The 20,258-nt window shown below is 36.7% G+C and overlaps 1 protein-coding gene across 1 annotated transcript; it reads left to right on the top strand.

The window, feature by feature from the left end:
- Nucleotides 1-189: 189 nt before the first annotated feature.
- On the top strand, nt 190-18,979 carry LOC117909078 (vesicle-fusing ATPase). Its single transcript, XM_034822980.1, has 21 exons — nt 190-526; nt 933-1,028; nt 1,117-1,198; nt 2,265-2,315; nt 3,199-3,369; nt 3,656-3,810; nt 7,953-8,061; nt 8,600-8,699; nt 8,776-8,831; nt 8,940-9,005; nt 9,128-9,210; nt 10,073-10,206; nt 10,580-10,790; nt 14,541-14,672; nt 14,745-14,805; nt 14,892-14,951; nt 15,264-15,322; nt 15,458-15,545; nt 15,824-15,946; nt 18,255-18,320; nt 18,552-18,979. The coding sequence occupies exons 1-21, from the start codon at nt 354-356 to the stop codon at nt 18,693-18,695; spliced, it is 2,220 nt and encodes a 739-aa protein (XP_034678871.1). The 5' UTR covers nt 190-353; the 3' UTR covers nt 18,696-18,979.
- Nucleotides 18,980-20,258: the final 1,279 nt, after the last annotated feature.

Below are 20,258 nucleotides of genomic sequence, written 5' to 3'. Positions count from 1 at the left end.
TTTAAAACAACCGTTTATTAATAATTTATTAATATTATTTGATTTTTTTTTGAGAAACATGTTTTTTTTTTTTAAATATAAAACTGTTCTGAAAAATAAATACCAAATAATACCTAAATTTTGACTTGATTTTTTTTCGTTCTATGAGTTGGAAAAGAAAATAACAGTGCGAACATAGCCCCAAACAGGCCCTTTGCTTTCAATTCGTACGTTTGTCCCCATTCCTCTTCTCTCCGTGTTGAACTGGCTTTGAACCAAAACCCATCTGCTCCATTGTTTCAATTCCTTAGCAGCGAAGCATACGCCATTTTCTTCATCTTCAAAACCCTAACACACTCTTTCGATCCCACGCAATGGCCGGGAGATCAGGCCACGATTCCTCCATGATCGTCACCAACACCCCAGCTAGAGATCTCGCCTACACCAATTTCGCCTACTGCTCCCCTTCCGATCTCCGCAAGTTCGCCGTTCATGGATCCAATCTCGCTCTCGCATCGGTTGGGGATTCATACGTTCTTTCTATTTCATATCCATTTCTATATATAGTTGCATGTTTTCGCATTGATTTTTGTGGAGTGCTTGATTTGTTTGAATGTTGTATGTATGCTTGTTGTTTTTTGGTTGGTTTGTTTGATTGGTTGCTCGTTGTTCCGAGTGGAAATGTGGAATCAAATGTTGACATAGGTTATAAGCTTGTGAAAGAATTCGGGGGATGCCCTCAAAATCGGAAAATTCATCATTACTGGTTTTAATTCTAACATGTTATTGGGTGATCGAGGAAAGTCTGGCATAATATCAAAACACAGGAGATCTAAGTAGTTATCCTTTCCATGTTCCAAAGATGTTTATATGTTTAACCACTTCAAATGGTATGATTATCATCTTTCTTTATCGAGAAGAATTACTTTCTTGTTTTCTTAACCAAAAGATACTGCCCATGAGAGCATTCCTAATGGTCATATTGGTCTTAATGCTATCCAACGTCGCCACGCGAGAGTTTCTACGGGGGACTCAGTATCTGTGAGCAGGTTTGGTTTTCATACCTCGACTGTTTTAGATAGTTGTTAGTGCATGTTCTCCAGTTTTCTAATTATTTTATGGTGGCATTGTTCTTAGATTTATCCCACCTGATGACTTCAACCTAGCATTGCTCACTCTGGAGTTGGAGTTTGTGAAAAAAGGGACTAAAGATGAACAGGTATGCCTTTCTTTCTATCATTTTTTTTTCCTGAATCTTTTTTCTTTTTGATTCATTAACCACTCCATTATTGCAATCTAATAGGTTGGCACTTGGCACTGCTAGATTCTACATTACAATCACTATCCTGGCACCTTTTTGTTCTATTTAGCTACTTGGTTTTATGCTTAGGCATGACTACATGATGGGGGGAAAGCCTTTTAAAGTGTATTCAAGAAAGGAAAGGAAAGGAAAGACAAATAAAATTTAAATAGGATTAACATTAGTTGGAATTAAAGTAAGATTAGTATTTGGAGTCAAATTAGGATTAGCCAATTAGGTTATAAGACAGTTAGAATTAGAATCACAATGGCTATGTTTGGTTCTGAGAAAGTTTGAAGGAAAATGTAAGGGAAAGAAAATAGAGAGGAAAGTAGAAGAAAAGAAAAAAAAAAGATTTAAAATTAATAAATTATTTTTATGTATTACTTCAAACTTTTTTCACAAATTTAACTCTTCTATATATAGATTAAATCATTTTAATATATATTTTAACTTTTTTTTTTTTTTTTACATTTTTCATAATAAAACCAAACATAAGAAAATTATCTTCCTTAACATTTTTTTCTTTCCTTACCGTTTTCGCGGAACGAAACGTAGCCTAATGGGTTATTAAAATCTTAGTAGACTTTGAATTTCTTGGAGAAGCCTATTAATAAGGTTAATTGATGTAAATCAAAGTAATTGATCTTGCTAGTGTTGCAATCCTCAATGGTGAGGCTTCATTGATTTTTTTCTAGGTAAGACTCCTAGAAAGCCTTAATGAGACTCTAAGGTTTCTATCTCTTTTTTGTCGTATCTTCTTTCTCTCTATTTTTTTTTTTAATTTTATTTTTCTCTAACATAAACTTTATCCTTTGTTCCTCCCCTTAAACCCTAAAAAATAAAAACCTTAGCCCACCTATTTGAGTGTAGACAACCATCCTAGGGTTGTCCTACATCACTACATCCCGACATACCGATGTCTTATAACTTATTGCTATTGTCCATATGGTTTGGCAGTGACTGAAACATATTTCTTTTGCAGATTGATGCTGTTCAGTTGTCTCAGCAACTTAGGAAGAGATTTATTAACCAGGTGAGGGCGCACATGGTTTTCTTAATTACTTTCTTACATGCGTACATGGTTGTCATCCAGGCGCAAATTTGCTAAAGTATATGTGAGCTTCTTCTGTTCAGTGTATCTGAATATGTGAAGTCCTTTGCTTCATGGGTTAGGTATCAGCAAAAGTATTTTTAGTTGAAGTTGTTCCTTTATTTCTTATAAGAAACCTTAGATCTATCCAATTCAGAATGTCTTTCTGTATTGCATGTTGTATACAAATCCATGGTGGATTCTTATCAAAAAAAAAAATACAAATCCATGGTGGATGCGAATGTGCTATGGCCTAACACTTTGGCTTTTGAGTGCACTGCAATAATTGATTGCTGCTCTTTCAGAATGTACATTGTAAAATCTAGATGGAGTGTTCTGCATAATGTTACAATTTGAGTTGCATGAAAAGAGTTTGAAAGTGGACTACATTCTATGCTGGACTCTTTTAGTCCTCCTTTGTTCCTTATAATAGTAACTTTCATTTGAGGGCTTTCAGATGAGCACTTTTGGCAATAAATGCTACCATGCTTTTTCTTTCTCACTTATCCATTAGGTCAAATCCCATTTTTTTCATAGAAATTTATTCAACCAACAAATGGTAAATTTATAATTGGAAAAAAACATGAGTTAATTAAGCAAATGATATGGTAGTTATTTAGAAGGAATACGATTTCAGAAATAGGAAGTTAGAAAATGCAAATCCATTCCTTGTGTTATTGGCATTGTCTCTGGATTCAAAGTGTTCTTAGAAAATGAGCATCCAGAACTAGCCCAAGGAACAAAGTGATTAATCAATATATGTTTTTTAGCATATCTCTTTATCTGGTTTACGTCCTGAAAAGATGACAGGTTTTATTTGGTGTAGGTTATGACAACAGGACAGAGGGTAACATTTGAGTATCATGGCAATGGTTATATTTTCACAGTTAATCAGGCAGTCATAGAAGGGCAAGAAAAATCAAAAGGTATTGAAAGAGGGATAATTGCAGCTGAAACGTATATTATTTTTGAAGCACCAAATTCCAGTGGAATAAAGGTAATTTTTCATTGTCCTTGCAGTATGCCTAGATGTGTTTTTTCCTTTCCTGATTTTGCTTGGTTTTCTAATGCTAACCAGCTTAATAAATTTTAAATGGTGAAAAAAATTGTATAATTTTTAAAAGGAGCTATGCTGCATGCAGCTGGGTGCAATTTTCATCACATCATATGCATCATCTCCTATGTTAACTTTTCTAGCTGCTTTATTCTCTGCCATGATGGATTTTAATCATTTTTAAAGAATGCAATTTACTATTTAGTGATATTCATTGTACTCCATGCAGATTGTGAACCAGCGGGAGGCTGCTAGTAGCAACATCTTTAGGCAGAAAGAGTTTAATCTCCAGTCACTCGGTATAGGTGGTCTAAGTGCAGAGTTTGCGGATATATTTCGAAGAGCTTTTGCCTCTAGAGTTTTTCCTTCCCATGTGACCAGCAGGTAATCTTCATTTTCAATGTTGTTTCTGATCATGCTGTTTGTTGTCATGAATTTAAGGGCAGACAATAACATACAGAAACCCTTGGTTTTGCTGCCTGTAATTAACAGTTCTAGGCCTCTTATTAATGGGTTTTGGTGGAAAGGTAGAATTAGAATTTATGGATGGAATAATGATTTGTTTAAGTTGTCTTATGGGTTGGAATTAAAATAAAAGATTACTAGAATGTCTAGACAGCAAGCAACAGGTACAACTTTTAACATTAGGATGGTGGTTAGGGCTGAGGAGTTGGAGGCCAACAAAGCCTTGTAGGCCTGTTGCATTTTGGAGGGGGAGGAGCTTGGATTTGCTAGTCTTCCCACTGAGTTTGCCAATTTCAGCAGCTTTTTGGGGTGATGGAAAAGGAAATTAGTTCACTCCTAAGGAAGATGGAGTCAAGAAAAGGACGTGGGGTTAAGGTCTCAAGGGGAAATAGAAAATCATTCTCGTCTACTCGTCTGGAAAGGGAAATCCGAAAACTAGAATGTTCGGTTAATTACAATTACTCTCCTCTCTCGGTCAAGGGAAGGGGGAAGAGTAGTGGGGTTTCAGCTCTCTCAATATGAGGTTGCTTTATCCGCTCCCAAATTGGTTGAGGGTTTTGGTTGCAGAAGGGCTCAAGGGCGTTTTCTTTTCCTTCCTAGGCCTTTTATAGGCTTTAGGTGTTTCTTTTGGTGTTGGTTTTGGTTGTTCTCTGATCATTCCCTCCATGGACAGTCTGGTATTCTTGGGTGTTGTTTGGTTGTTGTTAGGGTGGTTGATATTCACTCTTCCTTGTTCTCTCTTGCTAGCCTTTTGGACTTTTTGTATACTTTGTTGCGCCATTTTGCTAGTGCTTTTTAATATATTCTCTCATTTACTTATAACAAAAAACCATTAGGATGGTGGGATTTAGAGTAGGGAGAGAGATAGATTTCAGTCCTTGTAGGGGACTCACCTAGAAGATAAACCAATGAAGGTAGATTCACCGGCAAAGCGTGTAAAATTGTAAAGTGTCTTTGTGCTTCTCTTTTAGATAAAAGCATATTCACCAAAATCTCTAACAAGAAAATTGTTAGAGATTCTACTGCGATGGGGAATTTTTATGATTCATTGAAGACTCTGAGTTGTTGGGTATATCTCTTGTATTTGTTGCATTTACTTGGTTAGGAACTTAGGAGGCTGTAGAGATCAATCAATGCCTAAGGTTGATCCGTTATTTGATATGGTAAGCGGGGGACACATTTTTCAAAAATGTCCTAGTTGCTTTACTTAAACTAGTGTTTGATCATTGCTCTATCCTCTTCATAGTGGTGGATTAAGATTTGGAGAACTCTTTTCAGATTTTAGAATATGTGGTTAAAGGAAAGTGAGTTTGGAAGCTTTGTTAAGACTTGGTGAGAATTCTATAGCTTCTATAGAACCCCAAGTTTCAAATTGGCTAAGAAGGTGAAGACTTTAAAGTAAGTCCTTAAGAAAATCAAAGGAGAAGTTTTTGGCAATCTGGTTATTCATTATGCTAAAGCTCTTTAGTAAATAAGTTGTTGGGATAAGGAGGAAGGGGATGTACAGGGAAAGACCATAGGTGGACTATGATCATCTAGTGAGTTGGAAGAGATTAGTTGGAGGTAGAAACCCTAAGTTCCATGGCTTAAGAAACCCAACTCGTTAGAGTTGTCCAGTTGGCTAGTGAAGTAAATCCCACAATATCTTTGACATCTTTTTTTTTTTTTAATAAGTAAACGCACAGAAAAATATTATATATAAAGAGAGAAAAGGGCGCCAAAAGGCCAACCCTAAGCATATAGGGGGTATGCAAGAGATGCCAAAGTATAAGAACAAAAAGGAAGAGGGGATACAAAAAATCTCACCAGTCCTCGTCTAGAACCCAACCAATCAAAAAAGTTGATTAAAAGTAAAAGTCCTTCATCTATAACTGACTTAGTGTTTTTCATTATTTGAATTGAAAGCTCTTCATTTTCAAAAGCAATTCTGTTTTTTTCCTTCCCAACCGACCAAAAAAGACATAATGGGGCTGCCATCCACACTTTTCTACGCTTCTTGCCCACGAAGGACCTTATATCCCTAACTGAGAACGGAAGGACCAATATCACACCAAAAAAAGCAAACAATAACTCCCATAAAACCCTTGCGTTGGTACAATGAATTAGAATATGATCAAAATAGACTCCTCTTCCACACAACAAAGGAAACATTTATTAGCTAAGAACCGTACTGCACTTCTATTATCAAGAGCATTATAAAGAGATTTAACAGAAAAATTCCCATCCTTAGTCTCTTTCCATAACACCTTATCCTCCAAATTAGTATCTAGCCTCTTTCCTCGAATTGTCAAAAATAACCTCTCCACCTCCTCCTCCTCCCAATCATTGAAGGGCCTAGAGAACCTAGGATTCCATTTTATCTTTAAAGATCCTAGCATTTCTCTCTCACCATATGATTCAAATCACAATGAGATAAGCAATCTTCCAAAGGGTCTTGCCTATGAAATAGCTTGGGTGATTTTAGTCTCTTATTATTAGATTTTATTAATATTTTGGGGTTGGCTTGAACTCATCATTAACCAATGATGTGTTTCTTTCAGCTCTTTTTCTTGTTTGAGATTTGGTGCTCTTTGTATACATCTTATGTGCTTGTGTTGTGCCCCTTTTTGATGGACGCCTGTTTAATGTATTTCTTTTTGTCTATAAAAACCCAAATTACACTCAATCAAAATAAGAATTGACAAAAACCTTAACCAAATTGCTAATAGCTTGCACCAAAACCCTTGATACAGAACTTTCATATCTCCGTATTCAAGGATAATTTAGGAGTTAGACGTCTTTCTACTCTCAATAGGGCCCTTTTATATAAGTGGAATTGGCGTTTTGCGAATGAAAGGGAGACTCTTTGGAAGCTTATTATTTGTAGGAAGTTTGGGGAAGAAGAAGGGAGGGGTTTGGTGTAGGATTTTGGAAGGAAATCAGGAAGGAAGAGTCTCTTTTGCAAAACAAAGTTGTATTTTTTGTGGGAGATGGTAGAAGAGTGAAATTTTGGAAAGATAAATGGTGTGGGAACTTTGCTTTTTGTGATTCTTTCCCCTCTTTGTATGCCTTAGCGGCTTCTAAAGAGGCTTGGTTGGTAGATTTGTGGGACTCATCGGGAGAGGAAGGAGGGTGGAGTCCTAGGTTCTCTAGGCCATTCAATGATTGGGAGGTGGAGAGGTTACTTGTGACAATACGAGGAAGGAGGCTTATTCCTAATTTGGAAGATAGGATGTTGTGGAAAGAGACTAAGAAACGGGATTTTTTCTGTCAAATCCCTTTATAGTGCTCTAGATTCAAGAAGAGCTGTTCAGTTTCCAAATAACATCATTTGGAGCTCTTGTGTTCCTACTAAAGTGGGTTTTTTTTGCTTAGGAAGCCTCTTGGGCTAAGATGTTAACTTTGGATCAACTAAAAAAGGGGGGTGGACTTTAGCTAATAGATGCTTCCTTTGTTGTGCGGAAGAAGAGTCTATTGATCATATTCTAATTCATTTCACCAAGGCAAGAGTTTTATGGGAGTTATTGTTTGCTCCTTTTGGCGTAATGTGGGTCCTTCCTTATTCGGTTAGAGATACCCTTATTGGTTGGTGTGGTATCAACATGGGCAAGAAGTGTAGTAAGGTGTGGATGACAGCCTCCTTACGTCTTTTTTGGGCCATTTAGAAAGAAAGAAATAGAATTGCTTTTGAAAATGAGGAACTTTCGATTCATAGGATGAAAAATTCTTTTGTATGTAATTTTTGGTTTTGGACTAAGTCGATTGTAGATGAAGGACCTCTTCCTTTAATAAGCTTTTTTGATTGGTTGGGTTCTAGATAAGGGCTGGTGATTTTTTGTATCCCCTCCTCTTTTTGTTCTTGCTTTTTGGCTACTCTTGTATACCTGTATGCTTTGGGTCAGCCTTAAGGCGCCCTTTCTTCTAATATATTTCTTTTGTGCGTTTACTTATAAAAAAAAAATATTCAAGGAGGCTATGGATCAAGTAGATTCAATCATATGAAACCAATACTATTTCTTTATCATTCAGAATATACATATGTCCCACTTGTGCTTCTGACTGGAATTTTTCTAATGTTGCAGACTAGGCATCAAGCATGTCAAGGGAATGCTGCTTTATGGACCTCCTGGTACTGGCAAGACACTAATGGCTCGCCAGATTGGAAAGATGTTAAATGGCAGGGAACCAAAGGTATAAAAATGAAGCTATTAGTGGTTGTCTGTAACAATGTGGGGAAAGGGATGGATGGCTGCTTGAAACAATCATTACTCTACATGTTGCTTGTTATTCTGATCGTGGTCTACTTGTAAATCAATGCTTACTCTTCATTAATGAAAATCAACTATTATTTATGGAAATTTTGTGGTATGTGGACATCTTTTACTCCATCAATGAAATTATTTGCTCTTCTGTCTGTTGCTTCTCACATTACTTAGAGGCCGGATCCCCTGGAATTATGTTTTTCTGTAGTTATTTGTCTTTACCTACCAAAACAATGGGTATGAATTAGTTGTAGGGGTGTTTTATTCCCAACAACACTGATAAGCTTTGACTGCTAACTGCAAGAATTGCAATAAAGCAAGGGAAAAACAGAGGAGTTTGCCCTTGCAAAGATTTCCATAAATACATAGAACATAATTTTGTTTTTGGTTAGTATGGTGGATTTAAGGTTGTTTCTCATTATATTTTGGGTTTGCTGTAGCTTGACTAATGCTTTTGTGAATTCCAGATTGTGAATGGGCCTGAAGTGCTAAGTAAGTTTGTTGGTGAAACTGAGAAGAATGTTAGAGATTTATTTGCTGATGCCGAGAATGACCAAAGAACTCGCGGTAAGAGAAATGTGCTGGCTAAATATTCTTCTAGTTGTCCCTTCTTATGTATAATGCTTTTCGTGTCTGGTTTTAGGTGATCAAAGTGACTTGCATGTTATCATTTTTGATGAAATTGATGCAATTTGTAAGGTAGGAGCTCCCATGGTTGCCTAATAGTTCTTCATTGCTTGCCATAAGTTTTGATTTGTTCACAATTGGTTTGGTTATGCAATTTATGCGTTTTATTTGCATTTGCAGTCGAGAGGTTCCACTAGAGATGGTACTGGGGTTCATGATAGCATTGTTAACCAGCTCCTTACAAAGGTTAGTTTAATGTTTAAGTGGTCCTTTGTGTGGTAGAACCAACAGGGGAATTTCATAGCTTTTTTAAAGCTACTGCTGGCTATATATGACATTAAATGACTGGAATTAACTTGGTCTTTTAGATAGATGGTGTCGAGTCTTTGAATAACGTTTTGCTCATCGGAATGACTAACAGAAAGGATTTGCTGGATGAAGCACTTCTGAGGTGCGTCCTTTCTCTCATACATTCTTGTGCTACATAAAATCATTTCAATTTTTTTTTTTTGATCAGAAACGAAGAAAATTATACTAAAAGATGAAAAGATACAAGAGAAAGAGAAGAAAACAAGAGAAGGATGAGAAGTCCTTCCCACAAAAACAAAAACTGAACTAAAGAGAAAACACCCAACTTTAGAAAATTAAATACAAAGAAAAACCCCAACACTCTCAAACTTTTGAAGCGCAAACCGCAGTCTAGTGGAGTTATAAAACACTAAGAGGAACTCCGCTAAAAGTTGCAGTACAAGAGGCCCAAAGAGAGGAATAGAAAAAAAGCAAGTCCCATAACATCTCTTCCGTTCTCCCCTTATCCTCAAAAATCCTATTGTTTCTCTCTTGCCACACCATCCATAACAAAGTAAGGCAAGTGATTTGCCAAAGTGTCTTGCCTCTTAAAGAATTCCCCAAACCTTTAAAAGCAATAACTATCATGTCCATAATACTCCTTGGAGGGATCCAAGCCAAACCAACCTTGCTAAATTGAACAGCTTGTGCCAGAGTCCAATAGTAACAGGACAATGAAGAAAAAGGTGGTTGATTGATTCTCCATTTGCTTTGCAAAGAATGCACCATTGAGGACAGAAGGATTTGTAGGGTCTTCTCAATTGCAACTTGTCATTGGTGTTTACCTTCCCATGTACTACTAACCAAGCGAGGGCCTCAACCTTTGAGGGGACATAAAATCATTTCAATGAAATAAGTAGGATGTAAAGTTGCTGCTTATGAAAAATTCCTGAAAAGCAACAATTCTCTGAAGTGTTTGAATTTAATAACTCAATTATTTAGTTTTTAATTGTTTGTGTTCACAGGCCTGGACGTTTGGAGGTTCAAGTGGAGATAAGCCTCCCTGATGAGAATGGTCGTTTACAAATTCTTCAAATTCATACAAACAAAATGAAAGAAAATTCTTTTCTTGCTCCAGATGTGAACTTGCAAGAGCTTGGTATGTTGGTTATGCTTTTTATGAGTTTAATTATTTTTGTTTCTAAGCTAAGATTATGCATTGAAAAATTCTCCTTATGCTGCTTACTACTTCTGGTTTTTGTTTTGTACCTGTATGTATACTATATTGTATTTTCCCAATACTAAGTGTGATGGTTCAACATGTACTAGTGCAATCATTGATCTTGTATACTAGTGCAATCATTGATCTTGTAAATACCAGGAGAGGAACTTTTAGACTTGTAATTTGATAGGTTATATGATTTATTTATTAAGTATTGATTCTATTGAATGTTTGTCATGTAAGGTTGTTTGAGAAGACTTTTAGTGAACTTATTTAGATGTCTTAGAGAAATTCATTTTTCTTAATGCAGCTGCTCGGACAAAGAACTATAGTGGAGCAGAGCTTGAAGGCGTTGTAAAAAGTGCAGTATCATTTGCTTTGAATCGGCAACTAAGCATGGATGATCTTACTAAGCCAGTGGATGAGGAGAGTATAAAAGTCACCATGGAGGATTTTCTGAATGCCCTCCAAGAGATTATTCCTGCATTTGGAGCATCCACAGATGACCTTGAACGGTGCAGGTATGGTTACAATAACTTCGCAGTTCTTCAGGCTGACAAATGTTTTTTTTTGATAAGTAAAGGATATTCATTCAAAAGGCACAACGCCACAAGGTATACAGGGAGTATACAAGGCAGCTAAGGCTACAAAAAACAACAACAAGAACAAAAGAATCACCTCCCTTTAACTGGAAGCTATCCACTCCAGGAAACCTATAAGGGAGAACGCCTCCTCACCTACATACAATTTGGCCCAACTCCAAAGATTACAAACAAAAAAATGCTTTAACTTCTGCACATTCAACACACCTCCCCTAAAAGCTAATCTATTCCTCTCCTTCCACATCGTCCAAAAAATACACAACGGAATGACGTCCCAAATCTTTTTCCTTTTCTTTCCCACAAACGAGCCCCTCCAGCTAGCTAAGACCTCCTTTACACTTTCTGGAAAAAACCCATTTCACATCAACTAAACCAAAAACAATATCCCATAGAGCTCTAACCACTGTACAATGAATAAGGATATGATTTACACTTTCTTCCTCACAACCACATAGGAAGTAGCGATTTGGAAGTTGAAGCCCTCTTCTTTGAAGTCTATCCAAAGTGAGCACCTTCCCCAAGTCGCCTCCCACGCAAAAAAAGCAGCTTTAGTAGGCACCCGTGCCACCCAAATGCTCCTAGAAGGAAAATCTGTATCAGCAGACCTCGCCAACAAGCTATACGCTTCCTTGACCCTGAACTGACCTCTTTTTCCTTTCCTCCACAGGACTGAATCTTCCTCCAGAGAGGGCTTGTGACCCCTCAATATATGTAAAAAATCCCCAACCAACTCCATCTCCCAATCATTGAAATCCCTCACAAAGTTTAGATTCCAATTTTCAGGCTGACAAATGTTATGTGCATTTACACTACATCAACACATTAATTCAAGCATACTAAATTTACTTTGGACAGTTGCACTGACCCCAAGCAATGAGGCATTCACTTCTGTTTTGCCTCATCATGTTTTCCCTTAGCTACTGATTATTTCATCAGACATGGTCTTCATAGGTCCCAACATATTCAAAGTATTGTAAATGGTTAGTTATTGTCACATTATCCTGCTGTCATCATCTTGAAAGCTACTTGGATCCTACTCCACTGTTGCTCTGGTTTCTTTTACATTCTTATGGGCTTGATGTATAATGATGAATCTACCTCATGTATACTCTTTTTTCAATCCTGTGTTTCATTAATGTAGACGTCTAATCAAGAGTTTCATAATTACAATATTGCATTGCTGTGCTGGTAGAAAATCCTTGGTGCCTTTGCTGCATAAATTCATAACAAGAACTAGACTTACATTTACGATATTGTTTGTTGCATTTGTTGCTGACCATGAATACTGGAGGAAGAAAAAAAAGGCAGCAGCCCGTGGCTTTGTTTTCTTTCAAGCAAATCCAGAATGCAAGGAATTATGTAACCTGTAATGTTGACAATGTACCTTGCTTAGTGCTGTTACCAGTTCAATCCATTGTAGATCTTCTAATCCTGAAGCTGCTATATCAAGCATTCTCTGATTTTCTCTGGGTTTGCTACCTTTTATTTCTTTATTTTTTGATTGGTAGGTTTGCTGCCTTTTATTATGCTTTAGTTTAGTTGAAACCCAGTAGGTGGAGCTTTGAGGTTTTTAGATTGTTGATAGTTGAGATTTTTTGAGGAAATCATCAACCTGAGATGAAGATAGAGAGTGGAGTATGGTAATATGGGAGTGCTCAGCCACTGGGGAGGGCTGACATGAAGTTTTAAGTGATGGGAGGCCTAAGGACTTGTTTTGTAAGAAGATTAACTATTCTTGCAAAGATGCCAGTTGTTCAGTCATTGATTTGTGCAGTGAGGAGGGGGCCCCAGGAAAGGACAGCCCCAGTAAGGACATGCTGGGAGATGGGAGCCTCTCCTCTTTTAAGAATTTCATCTCCTTCAATAAGTCTTTGGGATTACCTATAGATGGTTTTGAGAAGGAAGTTGTGTCCTTATTGAGGATTTTAGAAGCCAGAAAGGGTTGTTCAGTGGGGGCCTCGAGTATTAAGAGGAGAGTTTTGTTTATGTGTCATTTTGATAGAGAGCTTTGGAAGTTGGAGAGGTCCTTTAATTACAATCAATCAAGTGGAAGATAGAGAAGGAGCCAGAAGGTGGATTCTGAGTGTTCAGGCTAGAGTTGTAAAGAGTGGCTGGGAGGTTGGGGGAGAGATGAAGGCTCTGTTCGGTCAAGAGTTGGCAGATTTGGTTTGGCTGCAAGTTGGATTTATGGGTGCCCTCTGTTTTTCTGGAACTTTAGGGCATTGTTTTTGTATTAGGCTGTGGTGAGTTTCTCTTTTCTCTTTGATTGCTTTCAGCGCATTTTGGTATACTCCCTGTGTACTTGGTTTGCCTTTTCCATTCGCTTTTTAATATATTTTGCTTTATACCTGGTAAAAAAAAAAAACTATTTTGTGTAAAGATTTAAGACCGACAACTGTAGGGCCTATAGGCTTAGGTGCAAGGCTGACAAAAGGGTGCCTTAAGAGTATTTTTCTTGTCAGACAACATGATGATGATGGTGGAGTGCCTCCCTTTCTCCCCTTAGTAAGTTAACTGGTGGCAGGTGCCTTCCTCACCATTTGGTTGCAAAGTGGCAAATGCTTATTAAAAAAATAAAAATAAAAAACCTCAATTCAAGTGTAACTTTTCACTGTTGTTTCTTGAATTGCCTTTGTTTTCATAGATTTTGCACTGAGCCAACTCTGTCAAGTCTTTTCACAGTCAGTTGGCGGGATGTTGTAGCATGTTTGCCCAATATAATACTTCTATGGTCCATTGCCCACAAGAACTCAGCTCATATGGCTGTCTTCTCTCCTCTCCCGACCTAGGCTGACATCAAGTTTTAGAGTGGCTTGCCTACTGTAGTTGTAGGGTAGTTTGGAGATGTAACCTGTCCAAACATCAAGGTTTTCCTTTGGGAGAATGAAAACCTGGGATCAAGATAGCATGGAACCATGATGTCCTGGAATGGATGAGCTGGTGTTGAAGTTGGTCTGGACTCTGGTATCTCAGTGCCTTATCCCATGTCAACACAAAAACTGTTAGAGGAGGTCCCTCTTGTCTTTAACATGTTGATAATCATGGCACTCTCTCAAGGTGCCAAATGGCACTTCTAGAAGGAACTTCTGCTGATGTTATGCCAAACTTAATACACAAACACAAAATTGGTTCTATATTATGTGCATATCTAAAATAATTTTGATGTTCATATGATATGTTTCATTCAGTGTTAGATTTTGAGAATAGCTGATTGTTACTCCCCTTTTCTTGAGTGAGAAGCTAAATCTAAGATGATTTTATTGTTGGTAGGCTAATCAAGTGCTTGTAATGCAGTTCTGTAAACTGCTATTGGCATGTACTCTATTTTCGTATAACAGGGGAACTTTTAAGTCTCATATATAAGATCTTTTAGGGTGTAGATTTTCTTGTATAGTTTCTACATCTTTTTGCTTGTTAAAAAGTTGGAAGGGGCAAATCCTTTGAAATTAAATGGAAAAAAAATTCCTAGAAGACAAGGCAGAGCTTCATGCTTTCTACTGAATCATTATCTCAGATCATGCTTTGGCAAGTTGGTGCTCTGAGATTTGATGACTGAAAATTAAATTCAGTTCATGCCAGTATAATTGTATGTTTTAGACTTCATTTCCCAAAAATAAATTTATATTTAATTAAATTGGTCATTTTGCACTGACTAAATATGACTTGCAGAGTTAATGGCATGGCTGAATGTGGGTCACGACATGAGCACATATATCAAAGAGCCATGCTGTTGGTGGAGCAAGTAAAAGTGAGCAAAGGAAGCCCACTTATCACCTGTCTTCTGGAAGGCCCAAGTGGCAGGTATCTATGGTTTCACTATTTTTTGTTTGCTACTTTTCGTTCATTTACCTAAATGTTCTTTGTCCTGGACAGTGGTAAGACTTCACTGGCAGCTACTATTGGTATTGACAGTGATTTCCCCTATGTCAAGATTGTAAGTGGCTTCTTATTTTCTTTGAATTTTCAAGTCCTTACTCTTCTTTTGTATGTTTCTTATTTTCAATCTATCATTCCTTGTAGATTTCTGCAGAATCAATGATAGGCCTTAGCGAAAGCAGTAAATGTGCAAGGATTGTCAAGGTTTGATACATTTACATGAATTTTATCACTCTTTCAAAGGTGACTTATCATAATAAAAATAAAAAATAAAAAAAATAAAAAATAAAAAAATAAAAAAATATAACATCACTCTTTTAAATGTGCTTTCAGAAACTTGCTGGTTACTTGGTTTAAATAATATCTAAATTCATTTCTATCTGGATATTATTGCCACTGAATGCTCAGTACCACATGAGAGCATGCGGAGCTTGCTGCCTCACTTAACTATTTGTGACTTGTATTGAATAACTAAAATCCTTTTCTTGTAACTATTTGTGACTTAACTATTTGTAGGTATTTGAGGATGCTTATAAGTCACAATTAAGCATTATTGTTCTTGATGACATTGAAAGGTAATTTATCATCATCATTGTTATTATTATTATTATTATTATTATTATTATTGTTATTGTTATTATTTTAATGATATACTCACCCTTCCTTTTCCTTTTCTTTGTAAGTGGTTGATCCTATGCCTATTGATGCAGGTTAATAGAGTATGTTGCAATCGGTCCTCGTTTTTCAAATATAATTTCCCAAACACTGTTGGTCCTCATCAAGCGGCTTCCTCCAAAGGTTTTTCCTACATCTCCTTCCTTTGTTTTACTAGAATATTGTTACATTTTTCACCACAACAAGAATGCGATGTGCCCACTCATTTTTTTCTGACTGCTTGAATACTTCTATATAAGGTAAAATACATTTCATGTGCCGTTTGACTAGATGGTAAAGTTTGTTGATCGGTTTTGGCTATCTGTGGGTGTTCAAATTTACTACAAAGCATTGGAACTAACTGCAACTTAACATTGATTTCTTTAGAAAATTGTCTTATTTTGTTCTGTTGTTTCTTTTAGGGCAAAAACGTGTTAGTGATCGGGACAACAAGCGAAGTGTCTTTCTTAGATTCAGTTGGCATTCGTGATGCTTTCTCTGTCACATACCATGTTCCAACATTAAAGACAGAAGATGCTAAAAAGGTAAAATGTGACCTCCATCACCATTATTACCAGTTGCCAAATCATATTATGGAATCATGCATGAACCTGCGTTACTACTAAATAGGTATAACATAAATGAGTGCTTAAAGCCCTGAAAAAGAATGTGATGATGGGCAATATGACAACCTCTTTGATACCAAAATGGTGTTCTTGTTTTGCTTGGCTTTGAAATAGTTGAGAGGGTGTGAAAGCGACAAATGATTCTTAGGGCCTGAGAAGTGCAAATACTCCTTTGAAATTTTCATATATGTTCAGTGACAAAAAATTATGCGATGTTTTTAATATCTTTTTCCTCCATATTCCCGAAGTGTTAAAATTTGATGCCAAGAAATTACTGCCATTTTTTAACTATAACATTTTGATTGCACTATGTACAGTCATTGTAATGTAATAATTTTAGCAGCAACATTATACTTCCACCACTAAAAATAAGTTTTTATTGGTAACATATGAATTGTAAATAAAGAATTCATCTCTAAAGTGTAATCTTCTTGTAGTATGAATCCAAAGTTGCAACAGATTGACATTAGGTTTGAAAACATGAGTAAAGAATTTGATAAACGTTCACTCAGTTCCTTCTTCCTTTTTTTTCCTCCTTTTTTTTGAATAAACTCAGTGATATTATGAATTCTAGTTCCAACCTTGGTGAAAAAATTTTCAATTCTAGAGTTGTAAGAAATAAATATATTGAGATCTCACCTTGAGAGGTTTAGACCTAAGGTAACTGCAAGGAGAGCAAGGATATTGATGCTGTCTAAGTTGATGAGCTTGTGGTCTCATTGCGAACATTTGAAATGAAGTTGCCTCTACAAAAGAAGTTTAAAGGTGTTGTCTTAAGAACTTATAAGGTTGACTCTATTGAGTATGAGGAAAATTCAAGGTTCATGTCTAATGGAATGGTCACCATGTTTTTCCAAGAAATTTAGGAAATATATGAGAGTACAAAAGGCCAGAAAAATAAAAAAATAAAAAAAAAGGACTCTAAGAAGGAAAAAAGGTCTGTACCCAAGGACTAATGAATAAATCCTCCCAAGAAGAACAGTACTGTTTAGTCTATCATTTGGAGGCTAAGGCCACATTGTTGCTGAATGCTCTAATTCCAAGAAGGGTAACAGGATGATGCAGGAAACTTGGAGTGATAATGAGTCCAACGCTGAAATTTTTAATGTGATTTAGATGAGAGACATAGTTGAACTATATTGCTTTGCAGCCTTACTAAAGGCAATCGAGTTAACTTGGATTTAGATGAGCAAAAAATATGATTTGGATGGGTCGGATATGAGTTTTTACTCTGCTTATGGATATAGTTGAAATGAACTTTTTTGACGCTTATAATAAAACAATCATGTAAAACTTAAAAACATAAATATTTCTATCTATTGTTCATAAGTATCACAATTTGTATTTATTGTTAATTTTAGTCCTTTTTCTATTTCTAATTAAGTTTTAAACATTGCTCCTCTTTAACCAAATTTCTGGTTCACCATTGGACCATGCCTTGGTGATGAGTGCGAAAGTTTGTTCTTGCAGTTGGCATTCTTATATGCAGATGCTATTGTAGTTGGTTTACTGTGTGGTTTGTTTGTGTATTCATGGCATTGATAAACAGTTAATTGTTTAATGTCAATTGTTCTATATTACCATTTTATTAGAACATCTACCATGTGAAGCAGAAAGGGAAAAAAGGAAGGCAGAGTAAGCACAAATAGGAGGAAAATAATGAATGTTCAACTTTTTTTCCTTGATCTCTCTTACTACAAGAGCCTCAGTAGCATCTGTCTTTGTTGGATGTTGAATCAACCTTAGGCTTTAAAGCGAGCTGCTACACTCTACACCATCTAAGAACTTTCCAGGATTGAAGCAACCGAAAATATTTGTTCTCTACCTGCTATATAACCTTAGGCTGTCTCTAAAGCATGTGCCTTTTCGATCTTCATTTTCCATGTCTTGGCTCCTCCTAGGATTCTACAATTATCAAACTTTGTGCCTGAATATAAAAAGCCGCACCGGTTTCACTGTTAACATGCTATTTAGGTGAAATGGTGTCCCCATATTGTGGAATCATCGGTGTTTGAATTCCTATAAAGAAGTTCCTTTGGTTCAGCTTAGGTATTAATGCATAACGTCAGCTTGGATTTTTTCCCCTCTTATTTGGCAAAAGCCCTTGTGAACTAAATTGTACTTTGGAATATATGGGTTCAAGTTTAGGTGGCATCCCTTACTATGATAATCTTCCATCTAATTATGCTTCAAAGTATTGATTTTTGTCTCTTTTCCTCACCTGCAGGTGTTACAACAGCTAAATGTTTTCTCAGATGATGACATTGATTCTGCTGCAGAGGCCCTGAATGATGTAAGCTTGAATAAACTTCATGTGTACTTGTGCTTGTATGTGTGTGTATATCACACAAGCCACATCGAAATTTGTATATCTTCTGATTTTCATTTTCTTTAATATTATATTTGCTTGTTTTCTCACAATGCTAATATACCTGAAGGATTTTAGAACAGCGACCTTTAGTTTGAAAGGAGTGTTTGTTCCCCGGTTGTTAGACTTACATAATTTGGTGTGTTGCTATTGCAGATGCCAATCAAGAAACTGTACATGTTAATTGAAATGGCCGCCCAGGGAGAACACGGTGGGGAGGCTGAGGCCATTTATTCAGGCAAAGAAAAAATCGCAATCTCTCATTTCTTTGATTGCCTTCAAGACATGATCCGATATTAGTGTTATACCAGTTTGTAAACATGCTGCTCTTACCGCCCTCCAGGTTTATGAACCACAGCTTTGTTTCTTATGCTTGTTTCATATCATATATCATTTTCTCTCTCTGATATTTCGTGTCATTGTTTCATCTTCTGTGATTGCGGGAATGTAGGAAAGAATTCATCAGGATTTGAGAAACTCAATGTACAAGGTACATGTTCCATCTATGGATACATAGCCTTTGTGTTTTCATTCTCCTAAAATTTATTTGGAGTTCAATTCCATTCAAGTGCGTTTAATTCTTAGCCCTGTCAAAATGATCTGGCTTGGTACTTCTCTCATTTTTGTGACTATGATGAACACCTTCACACACATATCACACTGAGTCTCATAGCTTTTGGGAGTGTTGTGCATATGATATTAATTACCGCAACTAGAAACACATGGTGTAATGAACTTTAATAGGAATTCCGAATTAGGGTTGGTCGTATTAGGCTTTCTTTAACGCTAAAACTCTCTTGATTCAATGCTATTGGGTCATAATCATCTTTCAGACTTTCTCCTTGTCACATATATGTGCATCTACCTAAACCTCGGGGTGCTGACCGCCTCGTACGGGTAAATTCAGGATATCAAGCAGGATTCGAACCCAAGACCATGTGCCACTTATTGGGACCACACTTCCTAGTGTTTGCCCTGATCAATTGGGCTATCCTAACGGGTAAATCTCCAAAGTTGTCATACAGGCCTGATTAACATTCAAAACCTGTACTGGAAATTAGTTCAATTCAAATATATTACTCTCAGATTTTATTCATGAGGAGAATATGGGTAGTGTCCAATTTTATAGGAACTTCTTGTGCTTTCTTCTCTGGATGGATCATTTCTCGAGCTTTAATTCCTGAAGGCTCCATTTAGATTTTGAATCTTTAGAATTTTCAGCTCATAAGGTGTCATGGTGGTTGTTTCGTTTCGATTTTTTCAGTTATTTTCTTCTTTGGGAACGTTTGACTTGTTTGAATGGTATTGATTTCTTGAATGATGACCAGACAATCCCATGGCAAGTGATTGAACACTTGTGGTTTTGGGGTTCAGACAACTGAGCTCTTGACATGTTGTGAAGCTCACATGAGATTGGGCTCACCTTCTTTCCAGTCCAAGCTTTAAAATGTCAGCTATTCTCATCTTTTCCAGTCTTTTGGATTGATCGATCGCAATCATATCCAGGCAGAGGTATGGAAGCAGCTTTCATGGGGAAGGAGGGGACCGACCCTCCATTCATTTTCCATTATTGCTATTGCCTCCTCCCACCTTATGTTCCGAGTGAGTCATATATTGCTCTTAACTCATTGAGTTGGTTGAATAAGACTCATATCTTTTTTTTATTTTGGTTCCTCTTTTCATTCTTCTTTTTCTCCATGGATATCGTATAGAATTCTGAAATGGACATGTTTGGAAGAGAAAGTGGAGGGGAAAATGAAGAGGACACGCATGATTTTTTGTTGGCATTGGTGATAGAAAGATTGAAAGGATGCATGTAAGGCTGTGCTTTGCTTGAAAATAGAGGATTTCAAAGGGTTGGCT

Source organism: Vitis riparia, chromosome 19, assembly GCF_004353265.1.
Source record: "Vitis riparia cultivar Riparia Gloire de Montpellier isolate 1030 chromosome 19, EGFV_Vit.rip_1.0, whole genome shotgun sequence".
Lineage (NCBI taxonomy): Eukaryota > Viridiplantae > Streptophyta > Magnoliopsida > Vitales > Vitaceae > Vitis > Vitis riparia.
The sequence above is the reverse complement of the archived record's forward strand: the minus strand, read 5'-3'. Positions and strand labels throughout refer to the sequence as shown.

Coding starts and splice junctions, on each gene's coding strand:
- LOC117909078 (XM_034822980.1), top strand. CDS start 354: ATGGCCGGGAGATCAGGCCACGATTCCTCCATGATCGTCACCAACACC. Junction 8,062..8,599: donor TAAATGGCAGGGAACCAAAG/GTATAAAAATGA, acceptor TGTGAATTCCAG/ATTGTGAATGGGCCTGAAGT. Junction 14,806..14,891: donor ATTTCCCCTATGTCAAGATT/GTAAGTGGCTTC, acceptor CATTCCTTGTAG/ATTTCTGCAGAATCAATGAT.